This window comes from Portunus trituberculatus, chromosome 42 (assembly GCF_017591435.1).
Source record: "Portunus trituberculatus isolate SZX2019 chromosome 42, ASM1759143v1, whole genome shotgun sequence".
Lineage (NCBI taxonomy): Eukaryota > Metazoa > Arthropoda > Malacostraca > Decapoda > Portunidae > Portunus > Portunus trituberculatus.
Window position 1 is genome coordinate 20,241,651 of NC_059296.1, and position 23,397 is coordinate 20,265,047.

At 38.7% G+C, this 23,397-nt stretch overlaps 1 protein-coding gene across 4 annotated transcripts in view; it reads left to right on the top strand.

The window, feature by feature from the left end:
• Positions 1–23,397, top strand: part of LOC123517721 (lysophosphatidylserine lipase ABHD12-like) — a 261,492-nt gene that overhangs the window by 215,714 nt on the left and 22,381 nt on the right. Inside the window, exons 1-8 of one of the 4 annotated variants that reach the window (XM_045278109.1) lie at positions 6,132–6,287; positions 8,592–8,657; positions 8,999–9,117; positions 9,216–9,318; positions 9,971–10,179; positions 14,910–15,042; positions 15,942–16,059; positions 16,345–16,601. In XM_045278109.1, the coding sequence (XP_045134044.1) occupies positions 8,602–8,657; positions 8,999–9,117; positions 9,216–9,318; positions 9,971–10,179; positions 14,910–15,042; positions 15,942–16,059; positions 16,345–16,521 (915 nt within the window). In that variant the 5' untranslated portion in view covers positions 6,132–6,287; positions 8,592–8,601 and the 3' untranslated portion in view covers positions 16,522–16,601. Of the gene's footprint in view, positions 1–6,131; positions 6,288–8,563; positions 8,658–8,998; positions 9,118–9,215; positions 9,319–9,970; positions 10,180–14,909; positions 15,043–15,941; positions 16,060–16,344; positions 16,602–23,397 lie in introns of those variants that run through there. The other 3 variants (XM_045278108.1, XM_045278105.1, XM_045278106.1) reach the window with 3 other exon arrangements.

Here is a 23,397-nt window from a genome sequence, read left to right on the forward strand (position 1 = left end):
GTTCCAGATTCTGCATGTGTAGAGAATCGAGGCTGAGGAGGTTTGGATTATTGGTCAATGCCATCAGTGTTTCTGTGAGTCCTGGAGTGTTTTGCCAAGATGTCCAAGCAGTTTTTTTGCCACATCCAAGGAAGTGTGATGTCGTGTCACACCCTGTTATTGCATGGAAAAGGGGCAACGCGAGAGATCTGGAAGGTCCAAGGTGAGCACAGATGTCATGGATGGGGATGTCACGGACATTTTTGCCACTCCCAAAACAAACCCACAGCTCCAAGAAACCAAGGCTTGAGAAGAAGTGTATGGCAAGGACCACCACATCACTATCAACAGTACGAACAATAGCTATCTTGTGGCCCTGGGCTGCTGCATGTGCCAGATGAAGGAATATCCTCGTATCGGCCTCGGCATGATTACAGGGTTGGAGTGCTGACACGTCGGCTTGTCTGTTGGATAGAACATTTTCGCCTTTGGTACTGAGCAGGAGTTTCCGCCCCAGTCATTCTTGACTATCTCCTCACTCAGGAAAATGAACAACTCCTTCTTGTTGTCGTTGTTCTTGAGGAATCCACTGTTCCAATCATGTTTTGGGATTCGTGTGCTGCCACTTCCAACCCTAGTTCGTGGACCTGTACCACGACGTTGATGTGTGAGTGACTTCAAACTCTCTTCTGGATAGGTGTCCCATATGGCATCAATGCGGGAAACTGCTGGATTTATCTGGGATTTCAGGAACGGGATCATATGTTGTGTAGCATACTCGGCAAATGTTTTTGCTGATGTAGGTCGCACCATGTGAATAACTGCTGCCATGTCCAACACAACAATCGTTGCACGCCTAGCTTGAGATGACCGACCAGTTGGAGCTTTGATGCATTCCAGAATATCAGACTTGCTGCCGGATCTAAGTGAGCCATAGTCAGCCAAACTTGGTGGTTCCCTTTGATTTTCAAAGCGAAAAAACTCTTCCACATCAGCATCTGGTCGTGATTGAAGTGACAGGAAGAGTTGTGTGATAAGAGTCATGTTTTTCTTCTGTGTACCACTGGCTTTGTTGCCTTTCTTGGATAAGTGAGGTCGATTGGCAAAGGTCAGGATGTTGTTACGTCGGATAGTGTTGGACACTGGCACAGTTGCCTTGTCGAGTGTTTGTGCAACATATTGTTCATGAAGATCTTTGCCAACTTCATGGACTTGTCTTGAATCAACTTTTAACGACAAAACAGTGTAAGATTCTATTTGGTAGGTCTGAGAACAAAAGAAAAATAAATATATTAGAAAGTAACCACAATTGAACAGCAAAGTCTGAAATATCGCCCTTCACGTCTGTTTTTTTAAAGAAAATTTGCAAATATACTCAGCATATGGGATGTGCTATGCAAATTTTTGAGCTCGGATTTGGATTCCTTGAGGTCGAAAACCCCTATAAAGTGCTTTTACACGATGTTGTATGACCTTTAGTCGTGAAGTTATCGCAAAATGAAATACCAAGTGGCGGCCATATTGGATTTTGCCAATATGGCGGCCCCAGTGATCATCGGCTTTGGCGCCCTCAACAAATGAGTTCAGTACGGCCTAACCTACATCTGTGCCAAATTTCATGCTTGTAGATAAATTTGCACAATGTCTCCCTAATATTTCCCTAAGCGCCTGGACTAGTGGCTTTACCCACTTCCACTGCTCTCAGGAGCCTCTCCCCAGGGGCCAAATGACCAAATTTTGGTAAAATGTGTTTCGCCTGCTGTAAAAGGTTGTGAAGTGCCATTGGAGTCTATGGACATATAAAATCAATTTCTGGGTGCACAACCTTGCAAAAGGTTACTGGAAGCAAGATATTTGGCAAAATCCAAGATGGCCGCCACCGATGTCTGAAAATATACAAACTGTCATAACTTTGCAACTATTTGCGATAGAAACATGAATGAAAGTTCGTTTTCTATGTTTTGATATTCGAGGAGTCTGATTTTACAACTACAATGAAAAAAAAATGCATAAAAACTGCCACATTTCCATTTTGAAAACTCTCCTTCAGAACCAAAGTGACAAAAGTGTTCTGCAACTACAAGTTGGAGAGGCCCGCCCACATCTGGAGGTACTGAAAGCACAACTGGCGAAATTTGAGGAGTCATTCGACAAATTTCCAACAGGCGTGTTTTGGAGGAACTTTTTGACGATGACAGATATCCTTCAAAGATTCATCTTCTATCAGAGGGAAGCGAACTGGAAGGGACATTTACACGAGTGTGCAAACATGCTTCCTTACCTTGCGGCAGCTGGGCATTACAAGTATGCCCAGCAATCATTGCCCCTGTACTTGGCTGAGATGAAAAACCTGTCCGATTCCGCACCAGATGTAGAAACACAGTTCATGGAGGGATCGTTCGTTGGAAGACACGCTGCAGGCGAGCACAATGGAGTTTCCCAGATATGCTCCTGGAGCAAACTTTCAATGCTGATGCGAAAGAAGCAAGCGGACTGGACGGGATTACGCTCAACAAAGCTGCTCGAAGTAAATGGGTTTACACAAAACCTATCACTGCAAGTGTATCTGCCGAACTGAGGTCAATGCTGCATCTCAACAGCACGCAGCCACACCATGAGTCAGGTCCCAAGCGCGTAGCACATGATAATGAATTGGTCACTAAAATTGTAGCAGCCATTGAAGTGAATCCATACACATCAACTTCGATGAACCTCATCAATATAACCAGTGGAGAATGTGCAGATGACACCGTGAAAAATCACCTGACATCTGTGAAGGAATTGGGAACAAAGGCCTTGAACGATGCTCTGGAAAGCAAGAAGTCTGCAACTGTCAAGGTAAACCTTCAAACCTTCCATACACAAAACCAGAAACCCAAAAAGACCAAGACAAAAGCTTCAGCTGGAAAAAGTGAAGAAGTCTCGGCGCTTCTGCGCATAACTCAAGTGATCGCAAGTGGAGGAGACGTTGATGTCATCAGTTTCATTGGTGACCACGAGTGTAGCAAAACACCCCCAGCTCTATTCACAGAAGATGGGGAAATGCGCTCTGGTACGAAGGCCAGTCTTGTCAAGGCAATCAAAGACGACACAGGAATTCAACCCACAGCCTGCCTTCCTGATGAGCATAAACAAACTGCAGTGGTTGTCGATGCCATGTACGTGGTACGCCAATGGTCGTTTCAAAAGGGCGAAACGTTTGGAGATGTTGCACATCGTTACAGCAGAAATTTGAGAAGTATCTTGCCTGCAACAACAGATGTGTTACATATTTGCTGTGACAGTTATTCCTCCAGCAGCATCAAAGCATTGGAAAGGCAGAAGAGGTATGACAAATCAACACGGGGAAAGACATACGAAGTCAAGGCACATTTTGAGACTCCAGATCCACAAGACTTCTTCGGGCTGTCCAAAAACAAATCAGAGCTACTAAACTTCCTTTGCGAAGAATGGAGCAAGTGGTGGTTCACTGATGGATCGGCTCAAGGGCCGACCAAAGTCTACCTTGGTGGAGGCTTCTGTGACAAAACGAAAACTCTGCTGATCACACCCAACAATGTACAACCTGTGACTGAACTGAACTCGACACAAGAAGAGGCAGATACGCGGGTCTTCTTGCACGCGATACACAGTGCACAACATGACGGGATAGAAAGGGTTGTCATACATGCCAATGACACGGACATAACCGTATTGGCCATCTACTACTCCTCGAATCACCTGAACATCCTGCATGGGCTTTGGGTTCAAAATGCTCCACAAAGTTACTTGCCAATTCATGAGATAGCATTAAAGTTGGGAACACCACTGTGCCGAGCACTTCCGTTCATCCACAGCCTCAGCGGCAGGGATACAACTAGTTACCCGTATTTCACTGGCAAGAAAAAATGGCTAGCATGCAGCAAAACTCTTGACGTCTCAGCTCTGGAGGCCTTTGCTGAGAATGAACAAGCATGCGAGCTATCGGACGTCGTAGTCACTCAAGCTCGAGAACTTCTCGTGGCTGTGTACAGCAACAAAAATGAGGACTTTTCTGCAAGCTCTCTCAGCAAGCTTAGAGCATTCAAGTTCCTCAACAACAAATCGACGCTGTTGAAGCTCCTGCCTCCTACAGAAGATTCTTTCCTTCAACACCTGAGGCGTGCTGCCCTTGCGACTATCATAGACAAGACCTCCCATGTGGCACAGCCAAGAGCTGTTTCAGTTGAGGACTACGGTTGGGTGCTCATGGATGACAAACCAGTGCCTGTCATGGTCACTCTTCCAACATGGCCGCAGCAAATGAAGACTACAGTTTGCTGCAAGTGCATCAAAGATTGCAGTCGAAACTGCTCCTGTGCAAAGAACGGAATCGCATGTTATGTCGGTTGCAGGTGCGGGGGATCAGCGGTGCGGTGCAGCCGGATACGCTCGGCTGACAGCGACGAATCTGAAATAGATGAACATTAGACAATGTATTCACACGTTTCTGAATGTTTTTGTGGTGTATGCGCAAAATTCTCTGGAGTAATGATGAAGCTTAGGAAGATACATTATTATGCTTATATTTTGATGCTTCCGCCGTCTTTTGCCATATTTTGTTATTGTCTGTTCCCCATTCTTGATCATGGGTGCTTTGTAGTGTAATTCTGATGGTATAATTGGATTCTTTGTGTATTAAAACATGGAAAACGAACTTTCATTCATGTTTCTATCTCAAATAGTTGCAAAGTTATGACTGTTTGTGTATTTTCGGATTTTGGTGGCGGCCATCTTGGATTTTGCCAAATATCTCACTTCCAGTAGGTTTTTTGCAAGGTTGTGCACCTAGATATTGATTCTATATACCTCTAGACTCCAATGGCACTGCACAACCTTTTACAGCAGGAGAAACACATTTCTCTCTCATAATAATAATAATAATAATAATATGAATGAACACAGGATATGCTCTCTCTCTCTCTCTCTCTCTCTCTCTCTCTCTCTCTTTTTTTTTTTTTTAAACATTATCTTACACTTCTATAAATTTTACAATAAATCAGGTACAGAAGGAGATTTAGACATAAAGCTCCTTGTGTTGGCAAGGAACTATTCTAAACGTCTTTTTCTCGTTAGTATATTGGTTTGACACCTCACTCACTGCACTACACTTCACAGCACTAGCCGGGCAGGGAGAGCGCTTCTCCAGACATTGGCGGCCACTTTTGTCTGCTGAGTTGATAGCCCCGCTACCTCAGCAGGCGTGGCCACCGTGAACTCTCTCTCTCTCTCTCTCGTGTGTGTGTGTGTGTGTGTTTCACTGTTTGATCTGCTGCAGTCTCTGACGAAACAGCCAGACGTTACCCTACGGAACGAGCTCAGAGCTCATTATTTCCGATCTTCGGATAGGCCTGAGACCAGGCACACACCACACACCGGGACAACAAGGTCACAACTCCTCGATTTACATCCCGTACCTACTCACTGCTAGGTGAACAGGGGCTACACGTGAAAGGAGACACCCAAATATCTCCACCCGGCCGGGGAATCGAACCCCGGTCCTCTGGCTTGTGAAGCCAGCGCTCTAACCACTGAGCTACCGGGTGTGTGTGTGTGTGTGTAATATTAATAATAATAACTAGTCCTGCTGCTGCTGCTGCTAATAATAATAATAATAATAATAATAATAATAATTTATATTAATATGGAAACAAGATCGTCTCTCTCTCTCTCTCTCTCTCTCTCTCTCTCTCTCTCTCTCTCTCTCGTGTGTGTTCTTACTTTATCATTAACCCACTATTAAAACCGGCAAGTAGATATTCCTATAGAAAATGGCTGATAGATTAGGGAACCGATAACCCTAAAGCGACATGATCTACCTACAGTTTAGAGACCTCTGTTGTGTGCCAACTGCCAAGAGTTACCACATACGAGCGATTATAGCAGCCAGAGGGCTGTTGATAGCACATCCAAGGCCGTCTGTAAATAACACAGCCTTGGCACAATACGCAATAAGTTTTAATACAACCCTATAGTCTTGTACACTTGTAGGGATGTCATATCGTGTAAAATGTGTGATATGGTGTAGAATACGTATACTAAAAATGTTGTGTAATGTATCTAACAGGAATGATAAAGTAGTACAGCAAATTTCCTGAGTGACCCATGGAAAAGACGTGGGCGAGCAGTTCTCTGTGGTGGCGAGGGATGCTCTGTGTGTTTCTGTGAAGTGTGGTGACTTTCATCAGCTGACTTCTGACACAACAGGAGGAGGGGCAGTGGTGAGGCCCCTTCTGCTTACCCTGAGCCCTATTAGGTCCTGCACCTTACGCTGGAAGTTGTCTGAGTAGGTCAGTGTCTTTGTAATGGTGTCTTGCTCTCTGGTAGTTCCTTAGTGTGGTAGTGAGGTGGGGAATATTCGTTACTTGGAAACTGGGTGAGTGTAAACAAAGATCTTAATTGGTAGTATGGAGTGGTTGGGTTTAGGATTGCGAGTATGGGATGGATGTGGAGATAGTTATTCAAATAAAGGAAAAATAAAAGAGGTTTAGTAGATCGTTCTATATTGGTGTGGCGAGACGTGTCGTGAGTGAATGATAGAGTGAGTGAGTCAGTGTCATTCCCCGTACCAAGGTAGCATGTCTCCCGCTCCTGTAGTGAAGGCAGCCACTCCCACCCATACTAGTTACCAGCTTGTAGTAATAGAGTGAAGGGGACAGATATGTGGCCCTGATAGATATGTAGTGGTGGGAGTATTGAGAAATATCTTTGCTAATGTTGGTATTGTATAAACATTTAGGAAAGTGACTAGGTGTTTTCTTTGTTGAGTGTAGGGGTGACCCTTGCCCTTTGCCATTTAGGGACACACCTCTGCTGTATTCTTGATGATATATTCTACTAATTGTTTTTTTTTTTTCTTTTTATACATAAGTGTTATTGTAGCTTACTAATTTGTTGTAACTGCACCATCTTTAATCTGTGGAGACATGATTACATAAATAATTATATACCTGATGAAGAATGCAATGATTGGTTTATTAATCTGGCATACAATAACCTTGTGAGATTTTGTTAAGATATATATATTATATATATATATATATATATATATATATATATATATATATATATATATATATATATATATATATATATATATATATATAACAAAGGTTTTGAATAAAGTGAGTCCAATAAAGGCTCATGAGAGTGAACTGAGATGAGGAAACACTGAATTGTAAACTCAGTAATTTAATGTCAGACTGATGCTTTTCTTTATAGAGAAAAGCATCATTCTGACATTAAATTAGAGAAAAGCGTTAGTCTGACATTAAATATTAAGGAATGCATCAATGCTTGTATTTTGATGCCTAGAACATGAAGTGGGCACTCCTGCCTACTGGAAAAAATTCCCTAGATTGTGGAAAACTCCCTAGATTTCAGAAAAAATTTCCTAGGTCTATGACATTATTTTCTAATGGCAAAGGTTTTTGTTTTCTATGCATATACAACCAATGATGCATTCTAACTAAACTTAATCTAAGCTAACTCTTAGCCTAACGGAATGAAGTGATTTTCATGTTCTGTCCAAAACTTATATTATACAAGTATTGATACTTGAGTAATTTGCGAGGGAAAGAGCATAGAAGAAAAGTGTCTTAGAAAAATGTCTACCTTCCAGTGGTGCACTCTTTTTTCGTATCAGTGATTGCTTTCTCTAGTAATACCGTAACTTTTATCTCTTCACTTGGGACAGGATCTGGAGTCTTTTATGCAATATCCTTGTAACAAAATACTTTTTTTAGATTTCAAAATGTGGATTTTTTGGTTTATCTTGATAAAAAGTAGACCAAAGTTACATTTTGTACAGTTTATTAAAAATAATCAATGTGAGAAAGTTACAAATTCACTATAAGTATTCTTGATTAAATTATTTCCTCCATAGTCAGGAATCTCCATCTGATAAAACTGTGTATTCAGGCTAGAAGTTGAACTGTGTAATTGAGTAGTACTATGAGTGTAGAGGAAATTAGTGAAGTTTTGATTCACAAGAAATAGACCATTACATGATATATTTTACATGGGATGTGAATGTGTTATAAGAGAGAGAGAGAGAATGAGTGAGAGTTTGAGGATTCTTGACTATGGCTCAAAACAGAGATATTTTTGGTTCGTCATGAAGAACAGAGGCCACAAATTGGAACCTTTAACAAGTTTCAAGATGACTCGTTACTAGATAAATGGTTATGTACAGATAAAGGTCATCAACTTTCTGTATCACAATATATACCATATCTAATTCATTTTGTTCCTTGCCCTAGTAATTATCTCATCCCACTTTTGCTATCGTTTGAATAACCTGTCTTTTTTTTCCTTCCTTTAATAATCTCATTGTCCCACACTTGCAGTCTTTTCAATAATTTATCTCCAGTTTCTATTTTTTTTAATATTCACATTTGATATGTGATACTTGTCAATACTTAAAATGAAACACCTGAATCACAGTAGTACACTTCATCCATTTACCCTTATCAGATACACCTGGTCTTTCATAGTGCTATTCATCATTTTAGATATCATGTTTATTGTGTCTGTAATAATGTAGCTATTGTGTATTCTCTTGCAGTTCAGTAATTCATAAATATCAATCCCAGAGATTGTAGGATGATCAAACGACTTCTCTACCTTACTTTTCTGGTGTCATTATGGATTGGTGGAATGTAAGTATGTACAAACTCATCACTAATTCTTGCTGCTTGTAGAAAATGAGTCTTTATAACCAATGCAAGTAAATGTTGAATGATTTAAAGCTAGCTTATGGATAAGTTTTGTACCTCAAATACATTGATTTCATTGTTATGTGTAAACTAATTGTTTATATTTGATTTTGAATATTCATTCTAATGAAATACTGAATCATGAGAAGCCTAAAGTTCATAATAAACTCTTAAGGTATTCAAATTTGAACATTTTATTCTGGGAACAAATGTGATATTCAGTTGAAAAATGAATGAGCATAAATAAAGATCATCTCAGCATTATCTTGTTGTCATTCTTCCAGTGCCCTGAAAACAGTGGTGGTGGGAGCAGTGGTGACCCTGTTTGTGGTGTATATCATTGTTCCTCTACTCTTCCACTATTCTCCCTCACTCCAGCGGCACATTGTTTTCCTTAACTTCTGTAAGTTTACCAAATGTTCAGATTTCAATCACTATGATATTTTGATGATAATAATAATAGGTAGTAAAAAAAATGATAATGTTGAAAAATCCTTTCAGTGAATGTGCCAAAAGTTGACTATAACTTGCCAGAGAATGAAGGTTTGCCAGGAACTCGTAACTTCTACTTACAAACGGAGAAAAATGTCAGTGTTGGTGTCTGGTATGTATCCTTTGGTTGTATTTTTTGTATACTACTTACATCATCTTTTGATTTTACCGCCTGTCTGTGTGTATTTAGATATGGTAAATCAGAATGAACTCATAGAATGAGAGTGAATTTAAGCCATTTCAAAGACTTTTCGTCCTTAAATTAATGCTGGCATCAATTTAGGTCATCACTTGTGATTTATAGTAACTTTTATTTATTCCAAGAGTGTCACTAACCTTAAAGAAGCCCAACAATTGAATATAGAAGGGAGGAGTACAGAGATGCACATCCACTTATTTTTAGTTATTAACTTACTGATAGATATCCTCTCATTTATTGTTTTCTTAAGTGTTATGCTATATATAATAAAATATAAAATACAGTTATAATACCTTGTATTTTTCATATAAATAGAGTAAGTTATTGTTAAGCATATATTATTATTATTATTATTATTATTATTATTATTATTATTATTATTCTCATTATTATCATCAATATTATTTATTATTATTATTATTATTATTATTATTATTATTATTATTATAATAATAATATTATCATTATCATTATCAATATTATTATTATTATTATTATTATTATTATTATTATTATTATTATTATTATTATTTCTTTTACTAATTAGTTCATTTGTATTTTAAAGGCATATCCTTCCTGAATCCCTGGCTCACTCAGCCCCCAAGAAGGGATCCCAAGACTATGAGGATTGGTATATAAAGTCCCTGTCTGACCACCATCCTGTGATTCTCTACCTGCACGGCAACACCTCCTCCAGGGCCACGGCTCATAGGATTGAACTATACAACGTTCTCAGGAAAATGGATTATCATGTTGTAGCTTTTGATTATAGAGGTGAGTCTCATTTCTTTTTTTATATTCCTAACTGGTAGAATTACAACATATATTGGATAGTATTTTTGTCACTTGACTTCTACTGACAACATGATATTACAACTTAGTAACTGACACTACAAGCCAAATGTTGAAGTACATATACATATTCAAATTAAACATATTGAAACTACTGAAGCAGAGTTATTATGATTTAGATCAGTGGTTCTCAAACGTTTTCATGAGCGACCCTATTTGGAACATTTCATTCCTTCGCGACCCAGAGTAAAATAAAGAAAAAGAAAATGTACTATGATATATAGTTATATACACGAGCCTGCATGGGTCCACTGCCAGTCCAACATACGCGTTTGATACAGGAGTCATTCCTGTCAGAGACACCATCACGTGGGGCCCAGGAGGAGGGAGGTGGGGGTAAGATGAACATACATAACAAAAGTAATTTGTGGTTAAAGAAGAATAATTCAATTTAGTAACTGAAATACACTGAAACACTGAAAGCATGATAATGTTCCTATGTCCCTGCGACCCATCAAAATTGATCTCGCGACCCATAGTTTGAGAACCACTAATTTAGATCATACCTACCAAAATTATATTGCATCCTACTTGTACTTCTTGGATTTTATATATTTGTTGTAGAAGCCACATTGATGATGATAGGAGAGAGAGAGAGAGAGAGAGAGAGATTGAAAGTTTAGCAGAATTTTTTTTAAAGATGACCCACAGTAAAAGTTATCTTTTTTGTTTTTCTTCTTTTCCTAAAACTCGTACGTTGTTGCAGCATTATCCTTTACACAAAAGGAGTGTATCTGCTGGCCTAGAAACTGCTTTAATAGATTACTTCCAGTTATAGTATCAATAACTAGAAATAAATTAGGCGTTGGCTATGGGGTTAGTTGCCAATTATCACTGGCTGTTTTAATGTAGATTGGGATCAGTTTTTCCACAGTTCTCTAGAGAACTGTCATTTTAGAACTGCCTCTCATGATACATCTTGATACACTATACTTCAGTGCAACATAACATTGACCCTGAGTGTTTATGCTAATAGTATCCATGGGATCTGGTGATATATATTGTACTGACTGGCTATTATAAGCTAAATGCTCACAACTATGCCCTCAGTGTTTTATTATTTATTTGTAATATTGCTACATATTTAGTTTGAAATATTTTCCTCTTTTTTTTTTTTAAGGGACTAATGTTTTATCTAGCAAATGTCCAAAAGAATTAGGCAAATATTAATTGTGCTGACAATATTGTTGTGGCTGAAACTGTGTGGAGACAAAAGGACTGTGTGATATTAGACACTCTGATTGATCTAAAACACCCAGCAATTGTAGTGCTGTTGTAATACGAGTAGTCATTTTTTATTCGTGTTGTGGGTAGTTGCACACATTAGGAAAGAAGAACCAACCAAGGTGTGAAAGAATGGTTTGTATCTCCAAAGAAAGAAGCAGCAACTCAGGGAAGACGTTGGGAGACAGGATGTAAACAGAGAAGTGGTAATTTAGGGGAGACATTGGGAGATGATGTCAACAGAAACTCTTCACCAGTTTCCTGCTAAGCTTTGGCATTAAAACATGGTTGTCTCTTTGATATTTATTAAGATTTATATATGTATATGTATGTTAACTGTGATAAAGTAAGGTCATATAGAAAGAAAAAAATAGTATTCATTCAAAGATGATGCAGTACTTGTCAAAAGTTTGCGATCACTGCCCTAAGTGGTCGCAAACTTTTGATGAAAAAAGAATGGTGTTTTGGGGGGTCAACTACGTTTCGTCAGATCTTTACGACCACATACGCCTCTCATGGGATGCCTCAAGGACATTCCAGAGCCAGTGGCAAACCCTCAGTGTGCTGTGAGCATTTCTAGTGAAAGATTGTTTGTGACACACCACTCCACAAGATTCCCTTTGTTTGACAAAGGTGGGTGCTCATATGTGTGTTTTTTATTTACAAAGGTGAGTGCTCATATGTGTTTTTAGCCCTCATTATGCCAAAATTGAAGGATTTAGCACTAAACAGTTGCTCACACCATTAGTTTAAAAGTTGCTGGTCACACAATTAAGGAAATTTGTGAGCTAACAGGTGCTGGACCAACGAGTGTGAAAAAGTTTTCACACTGATTCAGGGAAGGAGGCAGTGAAGAGTTGTCAGTTACCAAACATTGCTCTGGGAGGCCAAGGAAGACTTCCAAAAGGACAAGAGCCATACTCAAACGTACAGTACAGAATAGTGCATCGATCACTGCTAGAAAAATGAAGGAGAATAGTGGTGCTTTCCAGGGTGTTTCTGTGGGAACTGTGTCACGGCACCTCCATGAGCTGGTTTATGCCAGCCACAAGCGCACAAAGAAACCTCTTCTCTGTAAGACCCAGAAAGTGAAACGTGTTAACTTTTCTCATAATTATGCTCAGTGGACCGAGAATGACTGGTTAGGTGTGTCATGGTCGGATGAGGCAACGTTTAATGTGACATGCCATAGAAATTCCCAAGTTTATCGGCACCTCAGCAGTGATCCACTCGACCCATGGTACCTTGATTCTTTAATGGTATGGGACTGTTTTTCCAGTCATGGCCTTGGCGAGTTGGTAATGCTTCCCAAAAACATAAGGGTTAATGCAAATGTCTGTTACAGACTGTTGAATGACTATTTGCCAGCATGTTTTGAGTTGTGTCAGGCCAGTGTCTTTCAACAGGATGGTGCAACACCTCACACTGCTAGGGCTGTTGTCCAGTGGCTGCAGGGTTATCAGGTACCCTTTATTAAAGATTGTCCTGGCAATAGGCTGGACATTAACCCTGTTGAAAACCTCTGGGTTATTGTTAAGAAAAATTTACAAGGCAAGGATGTCAGCTCCATTCTGCAGCTGGAGGCAAATATCCGGGAATCTTGGAACAAAATACCAGCTGCCACCATCCACAACCTTGCTCTTCCTCTTCCCAGACATTTCTGCAATGTTATCAAGAATAAGGGTGGCCCGATCAAGTACTAGTCGAGATAAATAAACACATTTTAGTTGATGTTTTTTTCTCTTATCTTGGCAGGGGAGTGGGATGGAAGGGTGTGGACATATACTTTTGACAAGTACTGTACATACAAAACCCAAGACAAAGTGCATGATACCTAGCTTGTTTTGCCATATTTCTTACTCACTGCTTGACAATGGCAACTAAAAATTTTCTTCATACTTTATTATTTGGTTTGATACACAAGTGACATTTTTTCTAGCAGACCTTTTATGTGAGAAATTCATTTGGTTGATGAATCTGTCCATATTTTCAGACCACAGTGACTCTCCAATAGGAATAGGAGTGAGGAAAAATTTCCCTTATTTCTGTATGCATATATTAGTGTTATTGAAGATTATTAACTCCTTCAATAACGTTCTGTCCACATCATACATATTCACTATGTATATCCCAATATTGTTGTCCAGTTTATCATATCAGTTCTTACAAATATAGCATAAATTGTTACTTTAACATTTTTCAATTGCAATCCTGAGTGAGAAAATCGGATCCATACATATCCTACACTTTTTAAACATTTTGCTCTTGCTTATCCCTTTCTGTGATTTCCATTCTCCATTCATAGTTTTTCTTTATACTTTTCAGCAAGCCTTTAAAATGCAAAGATGGTCAGCTTTATATTTGTGGAGACATTTTGGTTAGCTGCGTTCATGGTGGTGAAAGTAAATTTTAAAAGCTCAGGCAACTCCCTGATGCATGCAGGTGCCATCAGAGATAGGGTTGATAGGAAACATGTGGGTATTATTTTGGTACTCAGCAGTGTCTTGAAAAATGGTTGGCTTCTGTAGGACTAAAACTGGTACCCAAGATCATCCCATTCTGTCTGAACACTGATTGTGATGCCCTGGATAGCTTGATCTTCATTTGCTGCTACATTCATCAAATTTTTATTAATATTCCATTCAACTCCCTTTGAGAGCCTGTTCCACAGAACATCTCATGTTTCATCTCATTCTCTTCACTATTTAGATTATTCCTAATTCATATCCTGAGCTTCCTTCAAAAATTACATTTACATATTTTTCATGTAGTCACTTTACAAGAAATAGTACTTTAAATCTGTGCAACCTAAAGAGTTTGTTTTCCACAGATATTGTGTACAAAAATCAGTAATGGTTTCTATATATAGAGTGTTGGTTTCTATATATAGAGTGTCTTCAAATTTTCATGTAGCCACTGGTAGTAAGCTGTTTGGTCAGTCTGATTTTGCTTTCCACACTAGTTTATCAGTAATTTTTTTTTTTTTTTTTTTTCATTCAGTTTTTGCACAGTCAGAGATGATGTGTTTGGGCAAGCACAATTTTATGTTGACAAACATGGATTTATAAAGAAAAATGGACCTTTATCTTTTTTTGTTCATTTGTTGCTAAAACCCAGACTAATGCCATACAGTTCCTGCTTTTAGTGGTAGTGCAAGTGCCTTGAGTCACCTTATGCAATGGTGAAAGTAGTCTAGTGTAATATCCAGGAACCCTTGCTGGTTATTTTGGGTGTGAAACTTGTAGAGGTGATAAGAGTTCATATGTTGCTGATTTTGAAGCCTTAAGAATTTTTCAGGTCATGATGATTTAAACTTAGAGGCTCATAATACACTTTAAAGAAATATATTTTATAAGTTGAAATGTCATTTTTTTACAAATTTGTGATGGGAAGCCTGATCCTAGAAATCTTTCTGTGGTGTTCCTCAGGTTATGCTGACTCATCCCAGGTGCAGCCTAATGAGCCTGGTGTGGTGCATGATGCCAAAGTTGTGTACAGATTTATTCGTGAGCGGTGTGGGTCCTCACCACTCTTTGTTTGGGGCCACTCTCTTGGAACCGGGTGAGTGGAAACAATGTGAAAGTATGTGCAAAATTGTTGCTATAATTTTATGATTGTCATGACTTATCTTCAAGCATAGAATATACTTGCATTATCTTTACAAAAATATCTGTGTTAACAAAGTTCAATATTTATGAAAGAAGTTTGTTGTGTAATAGGTTTTGAGGACCTACTGTCACACTGGTTTGGTATTTGGCAGTGAATCTCTTAATGGATGGTTCTCTATTTAACACTTATATCCAGAGTTGATAATTTCATCCATAACAGGCACTATACTGTATTAATAATATTAGCTTTGTGCTTTCATGATTTTGTAAATGTCTTTCTTCTAACTATATGTATCCTAACATAATTCCTTTACTGCTTAATTTTACCATCATTGTATAGCACATGAGGTAGTAGACACCTGCAGAGACAATGATTACTCCAAGTGAGGTCTAATAGTAGGGGTTTAGAGTGCTGTGAAGTTATCATTAAATCCAACTGTGACCTCTTTCACAAGAAGGCAGTCAGCCTGCTCTCTAAAAACAACTCTCTTCATTCACATGAAACTACATGCACCTAGCTACACATGGATTCTTCACACAAGATTTAGAATTGAAAGAAAAAAAAAAGATGACTCCTATACCAGCCAAGGAGTCCCCTTTTCTTTTCACTTGTTTAGGGACTGGCACCTCACTGAGCCCTTTTTTTTTATTACAACTTTTGTTGCTCTTAGCGGGTTTCCCCTCTTACATAAGAAGGAAAATTGCCTTAATACAGTGAAATGTCATTGTCTCCTTCTGTTAAGGTGAATACAAATGAATTTTAGTGAAATGTCATTGCCTCCTTCTGTTAAGGTGAATATAAATGAATTTTCAAGATCATGTTTCTCATCACAGGCATGTCTTGTGTTTCAGTGTGTCTACCCATGCTGTCCGGGACCTGTGCCTTGAGGGAGACTCCCCAACAGCACTGGTATTGGAGTCACCTTTCAATAACATTAAAGATGAAATTAAATTTCATCCACTTTCTTCAGTAAGTTTTAGTTTTTATTTCTTGTTGTATTTTGCTGTCCGTTCTAAATTTTTTTGCCATAAAACAGACAACAAACACAATTCAGTTTGAAAAAAAACTATCAATAATGGCAATAATTTTATTATCATTTAGAAATTTTTTCTACCATATATCACAGATGTTAACTGGCAGAAAATTAAAGATAGAACACCACTTTTCATAATACGTACTTCATGATCACATAGTTTCAAAATATATAACTCATTATTTATTTGTATACTTTGCATCCAAAAATTCAATTTTCAGATATTTCGCAAAATGCCAAAGTTTGACTGGCTCTTCCTCAAGCCATTAGCATCATCTGGCATTGACTTTCGGAGTGAGGAGCACATCACACATGTTGCTGCTCCAGTTCTTATTCTTCATGCTGAGGATGATCTTGTGGTGCCTTTCACCTTAGGAAAGAAGGTCTGTACTCTTTAACAGTCAACTTTTTAGCTATTCACTTCTTGGACATAACAAAGATTTGTACATTTGACATAGAAATAAAGATTTGAACATTAGATATTGAATTTGAGTGTTTATTAATCTGTGTGTGTGTGTGTGTGTGTATTTACCTAATTGTATTTACCTAATTGTAACATACGGGAAAAGAGCTATGCTCGTGTTGTCCCGTCTCCATATCTATTAATGTCCAGCTTTTTCTTAAAATCATGAATATTCCTTGCGTTGACCACTTCCACGTCTAAACTATTCCATGCTTCCACCCTTCTATGAGGGAAGCTATATTTTTTCACATCTCTCCTATAAGTGGCCATTTTAGTTTTTTCCCATGCCCTCTCGACATTCTTCCATTCCACATACACAGATCTTCCCTATCCATTTTTTCCATGCCAATCATCACTCTGTATATTGCTATCAGGTCTCCCCTTTCTCTTCTGTTTTCCAGGGTTGGAAGTTGCATTCTTTTCAGTCTGTCTTCATAAGTCAAATCTCTTAAGTCAGGCACCATTTTGTTGCAGCCCTCTGTACTTTCTCTAGTTTCCTTATGTGTTTCTTTAAGTTCGGAGCCCACTGTATTGTTGCATATTCAAGCCTCGGTCTTATCATTGCAGTAATTATTTTCTTCATCATTTCTTCATCTAGATATACGAACGCCACTCTTATGTTCCTCAATAAGTTCAATACTTCTCCAATTATTTTGTTTATATGTCTCTCTGGCGATAGGTCATTGGTAATTGTCACCCCAAGGTCTTTTTCTTCATGACTGGTTTTATGTCTTCATTTCCTATCTTGTACATACTCCTGATTCTTCTTTCACTCTTGCCAAACTCTATTTTCTTGCATTTTGTCGTGTTGAACTCCATTTGCCATGTACAGCTCCATTTCCATATTCTGTCCAAGTCTTCCTGGAGTAGTTCGCAATCTTTGTCACATCTCACTTTTCTTAACAATTTTGCATCGTCTGCAAATAGGCTCACATAACTGGACACCCCATCCACCATGTCATTTATGTAGACTGCGAACATTACTGGTGCCAACACTGATCCCTGTGGAACTCCACTCTCCACCAATCCCCATTCTGATGGTCTGTCCTTAATTATTGTTCTCATTTCTCTTCCTACCAAAAGTCTTCCATCCATTTTAGTAAACTGCCATGCACTCCTCCTACCATTTCAAGTTTCCAGATCAGTCTCTGGTGTGGTACCTTATCAAAGGCCTTTTTTAAATCCAGATATATTCCATCAGCCCAACCATCTCTTTCCTGTATTACATCTATCACCCTCGAATAGTAACATATCAGGTTTGTCGTGCATGAACGCCCTTTTCTAAAACCAAATTGACACTCACAAAGTATGTCATTTTTCTCCAAGAAGTCTGTCCATCTATTCTTCACCACCCTCTCACACATCTTAGCTACCACACTTGTAAGTGACACTGGTCTATAGTTCAATGGGTCTCTCTTGTTACCTGATTTATAGATTGGGACAATGTTAGCTCTTTTCCAGTCTTGGGGCACTACACCTTCCCTTAATGAGGCATCAATTACTTCACAAACTTTTTCTGCCAGTTGCTCCTGCATTCTCTTAAAATCCATCCTGATACCCCATCAGGTCCCACAGCTTTTCTCACTTCTAAACTCCCCATCATGTTCTTGATCTCCTCCACAGTTACTTGAAACTCCTTCATAATCCCTTTCTGTTCCATTACCAGTGGTTTGTCAAAAGCAGTCTCCTTTGTGAATACCTTCCGAAAGCATCCATTCATAGCCTCTGCCATTTCCTGGGATCTTCACTGCATACTCCATTTACTTCTAAACTTTCAATACTTTCTCTATTTTTGATGTTGTTGTTCACATGTCTGTAAAAAGCCTTGGTTGGTCTTTACATTTATCAATTATATCCTTTTCTTGTTTCTTTCTTTCTTCTCTTCTAATCAACACATATTCATTTCTTGCTCTTTTGTAACTTTCCCACTGCTTAATCCGTCTTTTCCTTCTCCACCTCTTCCATGCATCCTCTTTTCTTGTTCTAGCCTTTTCACATCTATCGTTAAACCAGTCCTGCTTTCCAACTTCTCTATGTTGTCTTATTGGTACAAATTTTTCTCACCTTCTTTGTATATTTTTATAAATTCCTTCCACTTTTCATTTGCTCCTTAGCACTCTTGAATTTCATCCAATTTGTCTCTTGAAAGAATTTCTTTAGGTTTCCAAAATCTGTCTTGGCATAATTCCATCTTCCCACTTTATATTCTTCATTTCTTCTAGATTTCTCTTCGTCTATCACCTTGAACTCCAAAACTGCATGATCACTCTTTGCTAAAGGGCACTCCACCCTCATCTCCTCAATGACCATTGGCTCTGTACTAAAGACCAAGTCCAGTCTTGACGATGCTCCCTCTCCTCCAAACCTAGTATCTTCTTTGACCCACTGAGTTAACACATTTTCCATTGCCAGTGTCAATAGTGTATTTCCCATGTTGTCTCTGATCCTTCCATTGACCAGTCCTCCCAACACACCTCTTTACAATTAAAATCTCCCATCATTATAGTTCGTTCACAGCCACCCAACATTTCTTCCAGACATGTTCCTGTATCACTTATCATTTCTTCATATTCCTGTACTGACCATGCATTTGTCTTAGGTGGTACGTACACCACTATGTAGTGCCTCTTTTTCCTTCATTAGTTTCTGCTCTGATCTTTAGCACTTCTGCCTTTCCCATACCTTTTTCACTTGATCCACCTTTATATCTTTTTAACCAGCAACATCACTCCTCCTCCCATCTTACCTACTCTATTTCTTTTCCAAACATTATATTTCCTTCTCCAACCATCATCAGGTCTTCTCCTCTCTCAGTTTTGTTTCAGTAAGACCCACAATATCTGGGTTCTTGTCCTCAAGTAATCGTTGAGTTCTAAAATCCCGATATCACTCCATTTATGTTGGAATACATTACATTTCGCTCATATGTAAGTTTCTTTAGTCCTTTCTTGCTGTACTTTTCTGGGTTATGAACCACTTCCTCAGTCTCATATCCAAGATTCTCCAGAAAACTCTTTCTTCTCCTCTTCTGTCCTCTCTTCATTTTTTTTCAAAGCCTCCTTTCTCAACTCATTTAACATTTCTCTTCCTTTTCACCGAGATCTCTTCTCAACCAAATCTTCCTTGTTGTTTCCTGCTGGGCTAGCCTCCATGACTTCTCCACCAATTCATCTACATCCTTTTGTGACTTAAGTTTGATTCTTATTGGCCTCATACCTTCTCTTGTGAACTTTCCAATTCTATGGAAGTCCTCTATTTCTTGTACTAGGTCTTTTCCTCCTCCTGCACCACATTAATGATATTATTTATCACCTTTTTATGTTTTTCTCTCTCCATTTTACTCCAATTTTACCTTCTAACTCCAGAATTTTCTTCACATAAGCGCTGAAACCCTGTGTGTGTGTGTGTGTGCTGATGTGTGTTTATATTTACCTTCACTGGACATTATTTTGCTGTGTGTGTGTGTGTGTGTGTATTTACCTATTTACCTATTTGTGTATTACAGGGCCGAGCTAAGCTCTCTGTGTCCTGTCTCCTTGTCCATTCCTGTCATATCTCTCTTTCATCTGATTGACACACACCGTCAACGACATCACTGCTCAGTTTATTCCACTTATCAATGCTACGATGCGGAAACTGTATTTTCTCACGTCATTTAGACAGATGTCTTTATTAGCTTTTTCCATGTCCTCGGAGATGATTACTTGTGGTCACCTTTATCAACTCTCTGTCCAGTATGTCAATCTTGTTCACCAATTTATACATAGTTATCATGTCTCCTCTTGTTCTTCTCTCTTCTAATGTGGTCAGCCCCAGCTTCCTCAGTCTTTCCTCATAGTCTAACTCCCTGAGTCCTGGTACCATCCTTGTTGCCAGCCTCTGTACCCTTTCTACCTTCTTCACATTTTTCTTCATATGCGGTGACCAGACACAAGCTGCATATTCTAACTGGGGTCTTATTAAGGTACATAATATCTTCTTCATCATTCCTTCATCTAGGTAGTGGAATGCAAGGCCAATATTTTGAAGCATGTTATATGTTTTCCAAAAATCTTGTTAATGTGTTTCTCCGGTGACAAAGTGTTTTGCACGTTACTCCTAAGTCTTTCTCCTCATTGGTCTCTTTAATTTTCTCATCACCCAGCCTGTAATCCCTGTTTGGTCTGTATCTACTTCTTCCCATTTTCATAACATGGGTCTTGTCTATATTAAATTCCATCTGCCACTCCTTACTCCACTCATATATTTTATCAAGATCTTCCTGTAACTTGTTACAATCTTCCACATTCTTTACTCTCCTCATAATTTTAGTATCGTCCGCAAACATGTTCATGTAACTGTCAATTCCTACTGGCATATCATTAACATAAATCAAAAACATGATGGGACCAAGCACTGACCCTTGTGGAACTCCACTGGTTACCTTCTTCCACTCGGACTTCCTTCCTCTCACCACTGTTCTCATTTCTCTTCCCATTAAGTAATTTTCCATCCATTTTGCTAGTTTATCATTTACTCCTCCAATCTTCTTTAGTTTCCACATCAGTCTATTGTGTGGTACTTTATCAAAGGCCTTTCTCAAGTCCAGGTAGATAGCATCCACCCATCCCTCTCTATGTTGTAGTATGTCAGTCACTCTTGAATAAAAACATAATAAATTGGATACGCACGATCTTCCTTTTCTGAAACCAAACTGCCTTTCACTCAGAATGTTTTCACTTTCTAGATACTCACTCCACTTAGCTTTAATTACTTCTTCACATACCTTGCACAATATACTAGTCAACGATACTGGTCTATAATTTAGCGGTTCCATTCTACTACCATTCTTATATATAGGCACAATGTCAGCTCTTTTCCACTCTTTCGGGACTAATCCTGTTCGTATGGAGGTTTCCACAATATCAAATACGGGTTCAACAATTGATCCTTACATTCATTTAGCAACCTCCCAGATATGCCATCAGGCCCCATTGATTTATTAATATCCAGATTGCTTATAATTTTCCTTACATCTTCCTTAGTAACCATGATGTCCTGCATTTGCTTTATTTCCGTAGGCCTTCCTCCCATAAAATGCTCCTCCTTTGTAAACACTTTGCAAAAGTTGTCGTTCAAAATTTCAGCTATATCTCCAGCATCCTCATATACTTCTTCCCATTTTTACCTTTTCTATTGCCTCCCTTATATTTAGTTTTCCATTTATGAATTTGTAAAACATTTTGGGTCACTATCACAGTTTTCCACCACCCTCTGTTCATATTCCTTCTGTGCTGTTCTCCTTACTTCAACATATCTATTCCTTGCTGTTTTGTAAACTTCTCTTGATAATACATCACTGTTTTTCTTAAGTTTCTTCCATGCCTTTTCTTTGTTCTTTTTTGCTTCTTCACAATTTCTATTAAACCACTGTTTATTATTTAAAGTCCTCTTTCTGTAATATGGCACAAACTTTTTCACAGCAGAGTTATACAAATCCATAAATTTATCGTATTTCAATTGCATATCCCTTTCCTGGTATACCACGGACCAGTCAATTTCATTAAAGAACTCCCTTATATGGTTATAATTTGCCCTAATATAATTTAATTTTTCCTCCCTGCGTTCCACAATCTTATTCGTGCTTAATTCCGTATCCAGCTCAAAGCTTAGGACATCATGATCGCTTCTCCCCAAGGGACATTTATGTTCAATTTCCTCTTTTAGAGATGCCCCTGGTAAATACCAAATCCAACCTTGCTGCAACATCTTGTCCCCTGCACCTTGTTGGTGATCTCACCCACTGTGTCATCAAGTTATTTGTTGCTACCTTTAACAATTCCTCTGCCCACTCACCACCGTTCACCACTTCGTAGTCTTCCCACACTATTTCTTTACAATTAAAGTCTCCAACTATCATCACTCTATCCTTTCTGATGAGTTCTTGCTTCATTCTGTCTAGAGTATTTCTCATCACCATTTGGTACTGTTCATATTCCCAAGCACTGGTTCTGGGTGGTATGTATACTGTTATAATATTAATGTCCCTCTTGCCATCTGTTATAAGCATACTTATCACTTCCTCATTTCTCTTACTATAGTTCACCTCCTTCACTATCAGATCTTCCTTAGTAAGAACCATTATACCACCACCTCCTTTATTTTTCTATCATTTCTCCATACTTTGTAGTGTTTTACAACAAACCAGTCTAGCTTTATTTCGGCCTTAGCTTTGTTTCCACTACACACATTATGTCCGGTTCGTTATTTCTTAGGTAATCCATACATTCTAGCCTCTTAGACAGAAATCCATCTATATTCATGTAAGTCACTTGTATTCCATTCCTAGTCTCTTTCTTCCATGTAATGTCTATTCCGTCTGTTTTATCCACCACTTCTTTAGCCTCCCATTTCTCATCCTCCAAAAACTTGGTCTTTTCCTCCTCTGTTCTTTCGTCATTCCTCTCTTTCACTTCAGTTACAAGCTCTTTCATTTTCATTCGCTCATCCTGTGACATATTTCTTCTTATGTAAATTGTTTTGGTTTCCTCAGAGTCCTTAAGTTTCCAAGCCCTCCTCAACAAGGCCTCAGCTGCCACCTGAGACTTTAATTTCAATTTTAATGGTCTATTCTTGCCTTCCTCAAAAGCTCCCAATCTCACACTTTCTTCTACCTCAGCATATAGGTCCTCTTCTTCCACAGAGATCTTGTTCAGTAAAGACTTAATCCTGTCATTTTCCTTATCCTCCTGTCCTGCCAGTTCCTGTTAGTTTCCTCCCTCAATCCTATTATGATCACACATTTTTCTTTTCAGCAATATCTCTCACCACA